This window comes from Entelurus aequoreus, linkage group LG15 (assembly GCF_033978785.1).
Source record: "Entelurus aequoreus isolate RoL-2023_Sb linkage group LG15, RoL_Eaeq_v1.1, whole genome shotgun sequence".
NCBI classification, from domain to species: Eukaryota; Metazoa; Chordata; class Actinopteri; order Syngnathiformes; family Syngnathidae; genus Entelurus; species Entelurus aequoreus.
This window is the reverse complement of record NC_084745.1, coordinates 19,226,129-19,239,436: the sequence shown is the minus strand read 5'-3', so window position 1 is coordinate 19,239,436 and position 13,308 is coordinate 19,226,129. Positions and strand designations below refer to the sequence as shown.

Sequence of the window (13,308 nt, the reverse complement as noted above, 5' to 3'; positions counted from 1 at the left end):
CAAAAAGAAGCTTTGTTCAGTTTAACACAACATGCAGACATGATCTTGTGCTGCCACCTGCTGGACACTTTTCTGACTACACCATAAATAATGTTTTTTCTCTCTTGTGTGGTTTCGTTCTTGTTTTAGTCGTTACAGAATCATCAATAAACATTTACATTTATTTATATCCCCACGACATTGTAAAGTCACACTAATTCTGTATCGAGTTTTCTTTATAATAGGCCTTGTTTCACAGGCGCTTGGTATACAACCCTCTGAGTGCCTTTTGATACTGTTCGTTTGAGTGAAACTCCTCATTTTACGAGTCAAATTAGAGCACACGTATCCTTAATGTTACTCTATTCCTTTCCAATTCAACATTCAGCATTGTTTTTAACATTTAACAGCTATTTAAACAAATTATATTTATAAGTCAAACGCACTCGGCACGACTTGTGTTATAAACCGAACGCACACTTACGAATGCGTACCTGTGTCAGCCAATCAAACCAATTGCCGTCGTTCCCAAGCGATTAGCCAGACGCTGATTGGCTACAGCGAGTGTCGCTCACAGTATAGGGCGTGACCGCACTTCCGCATGGCTAGGGTTGAGGTTTTAATGTAATTAAGGAGCTGTGTGAGTTATTAGGATAGATTTTTGTAATTTTTCGCTTTTAATTTGTCTTTCTTTCCAACTTGAGTTGTTCAAGATAGTGGGATGCAGGCAATAAGGTGAGTTTTTATAGGTTATTGACCATTTAGGCGATAAACAAAATTGTTGGGTGTTATTGTTTATGTGTGTACCTGTGGCGGTAAGTTAATGTTACAAACGTCACGTGATACAACATTTTAACAATAATTTGTTTACCTTTTTAGTACTGAGTTCGTTTTTTTTCCGTTTACAGAAGTTTGTTGTGCAATATGAGTCAGGTCATGTGGTTTTTTTGCTTAACGTGCCAGAAGCTTTTTCCGGGGCCCATGGACGAGTGCCGAGAGACTGGAAGGCAAGACGGTGCTCATTACCGGGGCCAACACCGGCATTGGCAAGGAGACAGCGGTTGATTTAGCCGGGCGAGGTCGGTGTTCAGTTTCTGAAGTAACCACACACACAAAAAAAGAATACACTTAATGCTCCAGGCACACTTTTTTAAATTAGCATAAAACATGCACTCACTGGATACATTATAACCTTTGAAGTAAATAAGGCTCATATTTACACATGATTTGCATTTGCACAAACATTTTTGGAGTTCAGTCAAAGTCAGAAGCAAGGCAAGTTTATTTATAGAGCACAATTCATACACAATGCAATTCAAAGTGTTTTACAGAAAATTATAAGAAGGCAACAATAAAAATATAAAATGATCAATCCCTAACAATAAACAATCCTAATTAAATTTAAAATCAATCAAATAGTTTAGATAAATACTTTCAGGTGTCATAGGGACAATTAAATTGTTGTTTTCAGCCTGGATTTGAACATTGCCAATGTTGAATCCTGTCTAACATCTTCTGGAAGACTATTCTAGATTATAGGAGCATAAAAAGTGAAACGCAGCATATTGGATTATTGTTGTCATCTTTCAAAGTCAATCAATCAAAGTTTATCTATACAGCCCTTAATCACAAGTGTCTCAAAGGGCTGCACAAGCCACAATGACATCCTCGGCTCAGATCCCACATCAGGGCAAGAAAAAACTCAACCCAATGGGATACACTTAAGACCAGGGGTCTCAAACTCAATTTACCTGGGGGCCACTGGATGCAGAAACTGGGTGAGGCTGGGCCGCAAGAAAAGATTTCTTACAAAAATCTAACATGCACTTTTTAATGAAGTCACCTTCTTTAAAAGGCTATCCCGCCCCAGCAACATACTTGCCAACCCTCCCGATTTTTCCGGGAGACTCCCGAATTTCAGTGCCCCTCCTGACAATCTCCCGGGGCAACCATTCTCCCGAATTTGTCCCGATTTTAACCCGGACAACAATATTAAGGGCGTGCCGTGATAGCACTGCCTTTAACGTCCTCTAAAACCTGTCGTCGCGTCCGCTTTTTCACCATACTAACAGCGGCCCAGACACATGTTGTATGAGGCTTCTGCAGACACACGTAAGTGACTGCAAGACATACTTGATCAACAGCCATACAGGTCACACTGAGGGTGACCATATAAACAACTTTATCACTGTTACAAATATGCGCCACACTGTGAGCCCACACCAAACAAGAATGACAAACACATTTCAGGAGGACATCTGCACCGTAAGACAACATAAACACAACAGAAAAAATACCCAGAACACCTTGCAGCCCTAACTCTTCCGGGCTACAATATACACCCCCGCTACCACCAAACCCCGCCCACCTCAACCGACGCATGGAGGGGGGGGGGGGGGGGGGGGTTTGGTGGTATTGTAAGATTTTTAGTTAAAATAAAGCCAATAATGCAATTTTTTTGTGGTCCCCTTTGTTTACAAAAGTATAAAAAAAAAAATTTGGTACTGGTACCAAAAATATTGATATCGGGACAACAATAATCCCTGAGAGTTTGGACAGATTTTAATTGTTTCTAATCACACAAAGATCTCTACAACAGGCTGAGACTTCTACTCGATCGCTGACTGGCTAAAGGTACGGTATTTGTTTAAATCTGTACTGTAAAGTTCAAATTTGATTGACAATAATAAGGAAGTCTAAGTCTAAATAAGTTAGTTGCGCTGCTAGCTGTCAACGCTAACAACGCCTATGGCTTTCAGTTGACTGCTTAGCAACAATGAAACGCACTCTACAGAGCAAAACTCCCAGCCCGGCACGTTTGGGCTCACTGAGCGAGTTCAAGAAAACAGAGGATCTGAGGCATTAAATGAGAATATTAATGTAAAATATGAGAATAATGATGGAAATTATGGAAGACCTCAAATTCTATGAACAAATATAGAATGTCTGCAAGCACAAGCTGACAGCCTGGGAATTAATTGTTAGTGATGAAATAAAGAAGTTCAGAAATGAAGTGAAGATTTTCAGAGAGGACAGCGCAGCAGTAATATAGGAAGCGAAGGTCCTACAAGGCCTACTCAGTGGCCTAGTGGTTAGAGTGTCCGCCCTGAGATCGGTAGGTTGTGAGTTCAAACCCCGGCTGAGTCATACCAAAGACTATAAAAATGGGACCCATTACCTCCCTGTTTGGCACTCAGCATCAAGGGTCGGAATTGGGGGTTAAATCACCAAAAATGATTCCCGGGCGCGGCACCGCTGCTGCCCACTGCTCCACACTGCTCCCCACTGCTCCCCTCACCTCCCAGTGGGTGAACAAGGTTGATGGGTCAAATACAGAGGACAAATTTCACCACACCTAGTGTGTGACAATCATTGGTACTTTAACTTAAGAGGACACCACAGTATTGAGACAGGAGATGAAGGTCCTGCAAGAGGAGAATGCAGCATTGCGCCAATAGTTGATGGCCATTCAACAAGACAACACTGATGTGAAGAATATCAAAGATGAGATGGATCACAATACGTGAATACATTATATCATCATTGCAGGGCTGCACATTACTCCCAGATCCTACGCCAGAGCAGTTGACAACTGATGAAATGGATGTCGCTTCAACAGAGCAACAAGTGGTCAACTTCCTGCAATTGAAGGATCTTGATGTCGATATTAACACTATTGACGCGTGCATTCCAGGCAATGGAAGAAACACCACCACCACGCCAGTAATGGTCATGAAGCTCGCCAACTGGATATCCGGAATTGCACTGCTGAAACAGGAAAGAAGCTGATGTGTACAAATGTGAACATGAATGAGCATCTCACTAAACGTAACGCTGACATCGCCAATTCAGGAAAATTCAGGCAACTTGGAGCACTAACTGCAAAATTTACATCAAGCTAAATGGAGGTCCGGAAGCAAGAGTACTTGTTGTCACAAACATCAAGGATATGGAGGAATATTAAAACTTCGACAACAACGATAATATAGTCTGATGAAAAGCACATTTCTACATTTAACATAAACACTACGATGTTCCAAGGGACCATTGAACCCGAAGACCTGGATTTAGGAGACACATTTATCAACACTCATGGACATTACTGAAGCAACACAAAATATTGCTGAACAGTTGTTTTTTTCTATTTTATCTTCAGCTGCTGTTGACGGAGAGTCACACACCTGAATTTCATTGTATTCCTTTACGATAACAAAATTAAAAATTCCATTCTATCAATTTCTAATCACAACATGTCCAAAAGGGAGTAGGAAGACGCAGAGCTTACTATGCAGGGTTTTATGTTTTACTGTTAAAATATTTAGTATGTTTTAGTCATATTTGGATTTTTTAAATATATAAAAAATATATATTATTGTAAATATAATTAATGTATAAGCTACTAATAGTAAAAATAAGAAAAACATTTTTTTTCTTATTTAATGAAGTGTATCTCAGAATTTAGTGCATAATATTTATAATAAGCACATTGGTCTGACAAAGTTCTTGGTTAGAAAATAAATATGTAACCACTCAATATGTACTTTGCCTTTAGATTGACTTTACATGTCAAATATTATTATGCCTCCATGTTTTTTACTAGTGGGATTGTCCCTAAATAAAATAAAAAATCTGTTTACCCAGTAATTCCTTCACTTTTTTACTTGTGGACTATAATAAGAAAAGGTGATTAATTGTTAAATAAACTTCTGCATTCAAACTTGTATTGACTCTGGCAGTGATTATCTCTCACTTCAGTCCAATATTATTTTACATTATTACTTTTCTTTTAAAAACAAAGTGTTCAACCATATACACGTCAACACTTTCAGTTCCACAGACCGCCCTTTCTGTCCCCAGTTGCTATGGTGTATTGTAGAATTTTAACTTGGAGTCAACATACTCAACATTGATTGAACCAACTCCGATCAACTGTTCTGGAACCCGACATCCAGTTTCCCATTTTAGGGTAAATCAATTCAGACATCAAGTTTAGACTCAGATTGCCGAATATGCTACCTGGAATACCTGTACTTGACTCCCAAATAACATGATAAATAACCTGTGCTGGATTTATCATTTCATGCAATTTATTCAGATTTTTTGCATACACATGCAATATGCAAGTGAGTGTTATACTTTCAGTGTTTGTCTTTATTCATGCTGCTAGGTGACAGTAGCGTTCAAGATAATCTACATTTATTAATCAGTTCGATAATTAGGGGGTTTCTTCTGAATACAAGTGCCAGTAACTCCTGCAAGGGAGAAGTACTGCTCTATTCATTGAGTATTTTCACAGTTGTGTCACAAGAGGGCGTGCTTCCCTTTTTGCTTTTTAAATGCATGCATGTTTGCCTTCTTTTTGCTGACTTCACAATAACTTTTATGGTCAGTGTAGTGAAAATCTAAAGGTTATGTATGACCAACAAAAAGACTAATTCCAGAAAAAAGCAGTGTTCCTATGTTCACACTAAATCACAATGGCTAAATTAACTATTTAGTAAATTTTACTGTCTAAAGCGTTTAACTATTTAGGTAATTGGCATATCTACAACATTTATTCAGACACATTTTCAATATAATACTGTAGGGTTTTGTTTTTTTTAACCTTAAATCTGAATAGTAGAAACCGAACATATAATCAATAATTTTGTCCATGCTAAGTAATATTTTTCTAGTTTTGCTAAATCTTTCAAATTAAATCAAATTCAACTTTATTTATACAGCACTTTTCATGCACTGGCAAGTGGCAAACAAAGTGCTGTACAAAACAAAATAAACCAAAAAATAAACATAATAGAAGAACAGAAAAAACACCTTCACACACACATACAGCACTATTGACAATAACAAAGCCAAAACAAGAAATAGTATGACACTGAGGATTTGAGGAAAAACGCCACCTTTTGAAAACAATTGTTTAAAACATGATCAAATGTATGTAAAACATTTTTAAAAATGTACATAATAAGTTAATAAAAACATAACATTGAGAGAGTAATAGAAATATTAATGATTTAGATAATAAAACAACATGATAAAAACAGATGATTAGTAAAAAGCCTGATTTAAAACCTTTTTTAAAATTAATTCCACTTTGATACAGTAGATGCAAAAAGTTAAAACTTTAAAGGCCTACTGAAATTAATTTTTTTTATTTAAACGGGGATAGCAGATCTATTCTATGTGTCATACTTGATCATTTCGCGATATTGCCATATTTTTGCTGAAAGGATTTAGTATAGAACAACGACGATAAAGATTGCAACTTTTGGTATCTGATAAAAAAAAAAGGCTTGCCCCTACCGGAAGTAGCGTGACGTAGTCAGTTGAACATATACGCAAAGTTCCCTATTGTTTACAATGATGGCCGCATGAAGTGAGAGAGATTCGGACCGAGAAAGCGACAATTTCCCCATTAATTTGAGCGAGGATGAAATATTTGTGGATGAGTAAAGTGCAAGTGAAGGACTAGTGGGGAGTTGAAGCTATTCAGATAGGGAAGATGCTGTGAGAGCCGGGGGTGACCTGATATTCAGCTGGGAATGACTACAACAGTAAATAAACACAAGACATATATTTACTCTATTAGCCACAACACAACCAGGCTTATATTTAATATGCCACAAATTAATCCTGCATAAAAACACCTGCGTGTTTGTTACGCTAGCTCCTAGCTCCTCTGCTAGCTCCTAGCTCCATAGAACACGCCAATACAATTCAAACACCTGATCAACACACACAATCACTCAGCCCAAAAGACCGTTCACCTAACCCAAGGTTCATAAAGCTTATATATTTTTTAAAAGTTACGTACGTGACGCGCACATACGGTCAAGCTATCAAATGTTTAGCAGCCAAGGCTGCATACTCACTGTACCTGATATTCAGCTGGGAATGACTACAACAGTAAATAAACACAAGACATATATTTACTCTATTAGCCACAACACAACCAGGCTTATATTTAATATGCCACAAATTAATCCTGCATAAAAACACCTGCGTGTTTGTTATGCTAGCTCCTAGCTCCTATGCTAGCTCCATAGAACACGCCAATACAATTCAAACACCTGATCAACACACACAATCACTCAGCCCAAAAGACCGTTCACCTAACCCAAGGTTCATAAAGCTTATATATTTTAAAAAAGTTACGTACATACGCAAAAAAAAGTTGCGCACATACGGTCAAGCGATCAAATGTTTAGAAGACAAAGCTGCATACTCACAGTAGCACGTCTGCGTCTTTGTCATCCAAATCAAAGTAATCCTGGTAAGAGTCTGTGTTGTCCCAGTTCTCTACAGGCGTCTGTGTATCGAAGTCAAAAGTCCTCCTGGTTAGAGTCTCTGTTATCCGAGTTCTTCCATCTTGACTGCATCTTTCGGGAATGTAAACAAAGAAGCGCCGGCTGTGTACTGTTGTTGCTGACTACGTTCGAAAAATACGTCCATTTCGCACCGACAACTTTCTTCTTTGCTTGCTCAGCTTCCTTCTCCATAATGCAATGAACATGATTGCAACAGATTCACGAACACAGATGTCCAGAATACTGTGGAATTATGAAATGAAAACAGAGCTTTTTCGTATTGGCTTCAATGTGGAAGGCATACCCGTGTTCGCCGGGCTACGTCACGCGCATACGTCATCCTCAGAGGCGTTTCGAACCGGAAGTTTAGCGGCAAATTTAAAATGTCACTTTATAAGTTAACCCGGCCGTATTGGCATGTGTTATAATGTTAAGATTTCATCATTGATTTATAAACTATCAGACTGCGTGGTCGGTAGTAGTGGGTTTCAGTAGGCCTTTAATTTCTTTCAGATACAGTAGTACCTCAGCTTTCGACTTTAATTGGTTCTGTCACGGAGCTCTTAACTCAAAACACTCGTTTTGTGCTTGGCCCCCAAAACAGCACAATTTTAACATGTAAACGCCTTTTAAAAATAACAAAACTTTTAGATAAGAAATATTGTATCAAAACAATTCAATAGAATGTACTACAAACATCCATCCATCCATTTTCTACCGCTTATTCCCTTTGGGGTCGCGGGGGGCGCTGGAGCCTATCTCAGCTACAATCGGGCGGAAGGCGGGGTACACCCTGGACAAGTCGCCACCTCATCTCAGTGTACTACAAACAACTACAGTTATTTTTTTGAAGTATTGTAATAATGACTTCTGCGGTATCTCCTTCTAGCTGCTTTTCCGTCAAACACACTATCGGCAGCTTTTCCATATAATTATGGATAAATGTCTGCCGTTTAGATATTGTTTTAAAAACAGCACAATTTTAACATGTAATGCCTTTTAAGATTTAAAAAAAATTTAGATAATAAATTTTGTATCAAAACAATGCAATAAAATGTACTACTAACAACTACAGTAGGTTTATGAAATAATATAATAATAATGTACAGCATTTACCATGGAGAGTGGACGTCTACAGTATCTCTTTTCAGCTGATTCCCCGTCCAACACACTATCAGCAGCTTTTCCATATTTGTATGTATAAATATCCGCCGTTTAGATATTTAATATTTTTAGCTCGCGTTAAACTCATTCTGCTTCAATATGGTGCAGACTAGCAATGAAACTGCTTTGTCAGATTGACTACACACTCAGTCATGTTCATCATAATTTTTTTCTTTTATAAATTAAGATCATCTGCTTTTTTTTCACCCTCAATTTCTTTATTCCAATGGTTGGAAAAAGAAAGTCCATCTTTTGTTATGAACTAAAGAGTAAGACCAGATGTTTTGGTCGGATCTTACGGAGTCCATTCACACTGTGACATTTGCTACACCAACTAATGGTGGGGATGCTTGTAACTCAAATTTTTGTTTGCAACTTAAAGCTTAACAGTTAGCCGAGAGACAGCTCTTACTGTATCTCAAAACACTCTTAAGTTGAGGTATCACTGTACAAAGTTTCAATGTTTCTGTAAATTCCCAAACCAATTATCATTTCCTCTTTGACAACAAAGTAATGCAATTTATGAATCACCAGTATAAACACTATATCATGAAATGTTTGTATTTGTGCACAGGGGCCAAGATCATTATGGCGTGCAGGGACATGGCGAAAGCCCAGGCCGCCACCAAAGAGGTCATAGAACGTTCCGGCAATGACAACGTCGTTTGCATGAAACTCGACCTGGCCGACAGAAAATCCATCACAGAGTTTGCTCAGACCATCAACCAAGGTGATGCAAATGTTTCACATTGGTGTTCTTCGGGGATGACACTCTTAGTCCCCTTTTTATTGCATTTTTATAGGGGAGTCAAAACTGAACATCCTCATCAACAACGCGGGTGTGATGGTCTGTCCTTACGGGAAAACAGCTGACGGCTTTGAGATGCAGATTGGCATCAATCACATGGGTAAATCAATCCGCAGCAGGTTGTCTGTTTACTCACTTCATGTAGACTATTTTATTGTCACTGAGGCCATTAAGTTATTGTGAGGCGATAGCGCTTACGCAAACACTGGACAAAGGTGAACGTGTCTTTTTATTTATGACTTCATTCTCACTCTCATGAGAGTTGACACCCACTGTTATGTTGATATTATTACTGTCGTCTGATAAGGTTGTGAGTTTTAGTTTAGAATTGTAACATTTTAAAAGGCCAGGTTATTTTACTAATTGTTTATGACTTATGATCAAAAATACTGCTGTATGTTCAGCACCGATGACGTATCAGACCTTGGTGGTCACCTGAACGGAACAAGTCAAACAGGAAGCGAGCTGACTATTGCTATGGAGTAGTGGTTCTCAAACTTTTTTCACCAAGTACCACCTCTCCAAATACCACCATAATGACCAACAATAAACTACAGTTGCGTAGTAGGCTTAAGTATTCATTAAAAACAAGGTAGAGGTTTTAATTAACAAGTATATTTAATACTGTTGGCCACTGTAACATTACACACAGTTTGAACAGTAAGACAGTGTTTGAATTTTGGAAAATAAAACACAAATCACTTAAATGATTCTTTGGCGTACCACTAAATGAAGCCCACGCACCACTAGTGGTACCCATACCACAGTTTGAGAATCCCTGCTGTAATGGGTCAAATGCGACAGAAGTAAATAAATCTTTGAACAATTACATAAATGTGTCATTTTTAGAGGTGGCAATCTTTGGGCAGGATTCGATTACGATTCAGAAGCTACGATTCGATAAACAATCGATTATTGATGCATCATTCATTTATGTATATTGATGCCGTTTTACATTTCTTTTCATTTCACTAAATAAGCGTTTATCACTTGCAACTTTAAAAAACAGTGCATCTGTAATAAAAAACAGTACAATTATTTCCCATCACATTTATTATTTTATATTAAATGTGTGCAAAACTGGAACATAAGTGCCCTATAATAAAGGAGCTAGTCAGATCTCTTAAGGTGGCTGGCTGCAGTCAGTAAAATTTTAGAACTGTCTGCATTACATTATTTATAATAAATAAATAAATTATTGATGTTTACTAATCGATTTTATAATCGTCCATGTCCGAATTGCTATTAATCTAATAACTATTCCCCCCCCCCCCTCTAGTCATTATATAATTAAATGTAAAATTAAATAAATGTGTCCTTGATTAATTCAATTTAACATATTTATATAACTAATTAATGATGTCAATATTTAATAATCTAATTATTTCATGAACCTGCGTCAGTATGAAGGGCCAGATGGGATCAAATGTAATAATTATAATTGGAATTAAATACAAACAAGTGTTATTAAATGTGTCAGATTATTTATTGTAAAACTAAATGTAATCATTTAATTATTGATTTCATTATTTTAGCATGTAATTATTTTACAATAAAATTTTTGATTTAATTTTTGTATTACATGATATAATCAATTAATGACACATTTAAAGATGTATTTATTGATTTCATTTTGTCCCATTTGGCCTGTGTCTCCCAAATTATTTCATGATTTGATTATTTCTCGTATTGAATTGATTGATTTAATTATTTCATGAACCTGGGTGGTATCTTCATGAATGTATTTTGTCTGTCAAACTCAGCCGTGAAAGTCCCAGGTATCAGCATCTGCCCACTGACTTTGACGGCTGAGTTTGATGACTAAAGAAAATTCATAAAGATACCACACAGGTTCATGAAATAATTTGATTCATTAATTTAAAACGGGAAATAATGAAATTGTGAAATAATTTATTAAATATTTAAATAAATAAACATCATTTTACATTAAATTAAGACATTTAATGACACATGTATTTATTTAATTTTAATTATTAACACATTTGAATAATTTGTTTAAAGATTTATTTATTTAATTATGTCCCATTTGACCCTCCATATAGTGATTCCAGGAGTTCAGTTAGGTTCGATTTATACAAAGAGACCAATAAAAGGCTTAGAAAGTTTTTGCTTTTTTTTTTTTTTTTATTAAAGCGTAAATGAGTGTTTTACAATATTAAACTTCTTTTTTGGTACAATTTTTCAAATGTTATTACATACAATATTTGCGGGTGTTTTTTAGCGGAAAAAAAATACTTTTTGCTGTATTTGGTCCCACGATCAAGGTCACGTCCTGCTTACCTATCTGCTCCTGGACCTGATCAAGCGTTCAGCACCAGCCAGGATCGTCACCGTGTCGTCCATGGCTCACTCGTGGGGCACCATCAAGTTGGACGACATCAACAGCGAGAAACACTACGACAAGCAGAAGGCGTACGCCCAGAGCAAGCTGGCCAACGTGCTGTTCACGCGCTCGCTGGCCAAACGCCTCCAAGGTGTGTAGTCCAACTCCTAGTATCTTCCACCTATGTGTCAGTGTTTGTTGTGTGGAGTTCCTCAGGCATCTGTCCTTAGACATCTTCAGTTCTGGTTACTGCTGTTGTTTATTTTACTTGTCATTCATTGCACTATTGTGCATTTGAATGATGTCATATGTGACAATGCAATATGTGTCCTTAGACCTGTTCACGAGCAGTAAGTGTGAACAAAATCAGTCATCTCACATGTGTTCTCTACTTTTGAGAGAACAGGCGCGAGATGAGACTGCCCCGACTACAAAGAGGATAGCTTTGTAAAAAAAAAATAGCAGGCCTCGCTACACATCTTAAAATAAAGCTCTGCCAACTATACAGCTGCAAGCTACAGACCTGTCATCTGTAAATGTGATTGTGTTGTTTTTCTTTAGCAAACAGGCCAAGCTAGCATGATGATGTTGTCAAAATATGTTAGCAGCACGTTAGCTCACATTGCTAGTGTTGCTAACGTTTGTGTTTTCCGGTTGTTAAATGTGATAGATGGCATTTAGTACGTTGCACATGTGCGGAGTTACAGTGTAATAACGATTCTTGGAGACTCTCATTAGCATTGAAGCTACAGACACACAAAACGAATAATAAACATGTTCTTTAAATCCTTAGGCACCGGTGTGACGGCGTACTCCCTCCACCCGGGCATGGTCCAGACAGACTTGTGGCGTCACCTGAACGGGCCCCAGCGCTTCCTGATGAAGTTGGCGAGCCCCTTCACCAAGTCGTCGGAAAAGGGCGCCAAGACCACCATCTACTGCGCCGTGGATCCGGCACTGGAGAACGAGAGCGGCGGCTACTACAGGTACCGAGGCGAGAGGTAAGACTGAGGTTGTTTAAGTTGCTCACGCCATGCGTCCTCTTCGACAGCGACTGCGCCCCAGCCAACTGCTCGGCGCAGGGCAAAGACGACACCTTAGCGCAGAAGCTGTGGGAGCTGAGCTGTCAGATGCTTAACATTACGTGGGAGTGACCATGGCTCCTGTTTACACTTCAACAATTTCTAACTCTAGATTCGAAATATGTTTACATTTTCTACTTGTTCTGGGATATTTAGTTACATTAAAGCAAATCTGATGCCTTCACTTTGCATGTTGTTCAAAGCTGCTTGTTTATTCCTGGAAATATGAAAATCTCAATTAATCTACTTTTTAGATATGATGATCTTCAATAATGCACATTTTGAATATGAAGACTTTGATTTATGTACTTTTTGAATATAAAAATCTTCTTTAAGCGACATTTTAAATACAAAGATCTCCTAGAATGTACTTTTTATAGGTGAATTTGTCCATTATTTTACATTTCAAATATGAAGATCTTCAATAATGCACTTTTTAAAAAATGATCTACGTCAATGTACATTTTTATATAAAAATCTTTGATAAACATTTTGAATACAAATGTTTCCATTAATGCACATTTTAAATATAAAGATCTTCAGTGATTTATATTTCAAATATGAAGATCTCCAATAATGCACTTATGAAATGTGATGAGCTCTGATAATGTACATTTTAGATGT

At 37.5% G+C, this 13,308-nt stretch overlaps 1 protein-coding gene across 2 annotated transcripts; it reads left to right on the top strand.

Moving 5' to 3' along the window:
• Nucleotides 1–549: 549 nt before the first annotated feature.
• On the top strand, nucleotides 550–12,873 carry rdh12l (retinol dehydrogenase 12, like). 2 transcript variants are annotated; one of them, XM_062021025.1, is made up of 7 exons: nucleotides 550–714; nucleotides 943–1,058; nucleotides 9,025–9,180; nucleotides 9,254–9,358; nucleotides 11,544–11,753; nucleotides 12,396–12,588; nucleotides 12,654–12,873. In XM_062021025.1, the coding sequence occupies exons 1-7, from the start codon at nucleotides 701–703 to the stop codon at nucleotides 12,754–12,756; spliced, it is 897 nt and encodes a 298-aa protein (XP_061877009.1). In that variant the 5' UTR covers nucleotides 550–700; the 3' UTR covers nucleotides 12,757–12,873. The 2 variants fall into 2 exon arrangements, with proteins under 2 accessions (XP_061877009.1, XP_061877010.1); XM_062021026.1 differs by having other exon boundaries at nucleotides 564–714; nucleotides 946–1,058.
• The last annotated feature ends 435 nt before the right edge of the window (nucleotides 12,874–13,308 follow it).

Coding starts and splice junctions, on each gene's coding strand:
- rdh12l (XM_062021025.1), top strand. Junction 9,181..9,253: donor TGCTCAGACCATCAACCAAG/GTGATGCAAATG, acceptor GCATTTTTATAG/GGGAGTCAAAACTGAACATC. Junction 12,589..12,653: donor GAGAGCGGCGGCTACTACAG/GTACCGAGGCGA, acceptor CCTCTTCGACAG/CGACTGCGCCCCAGCCAACT.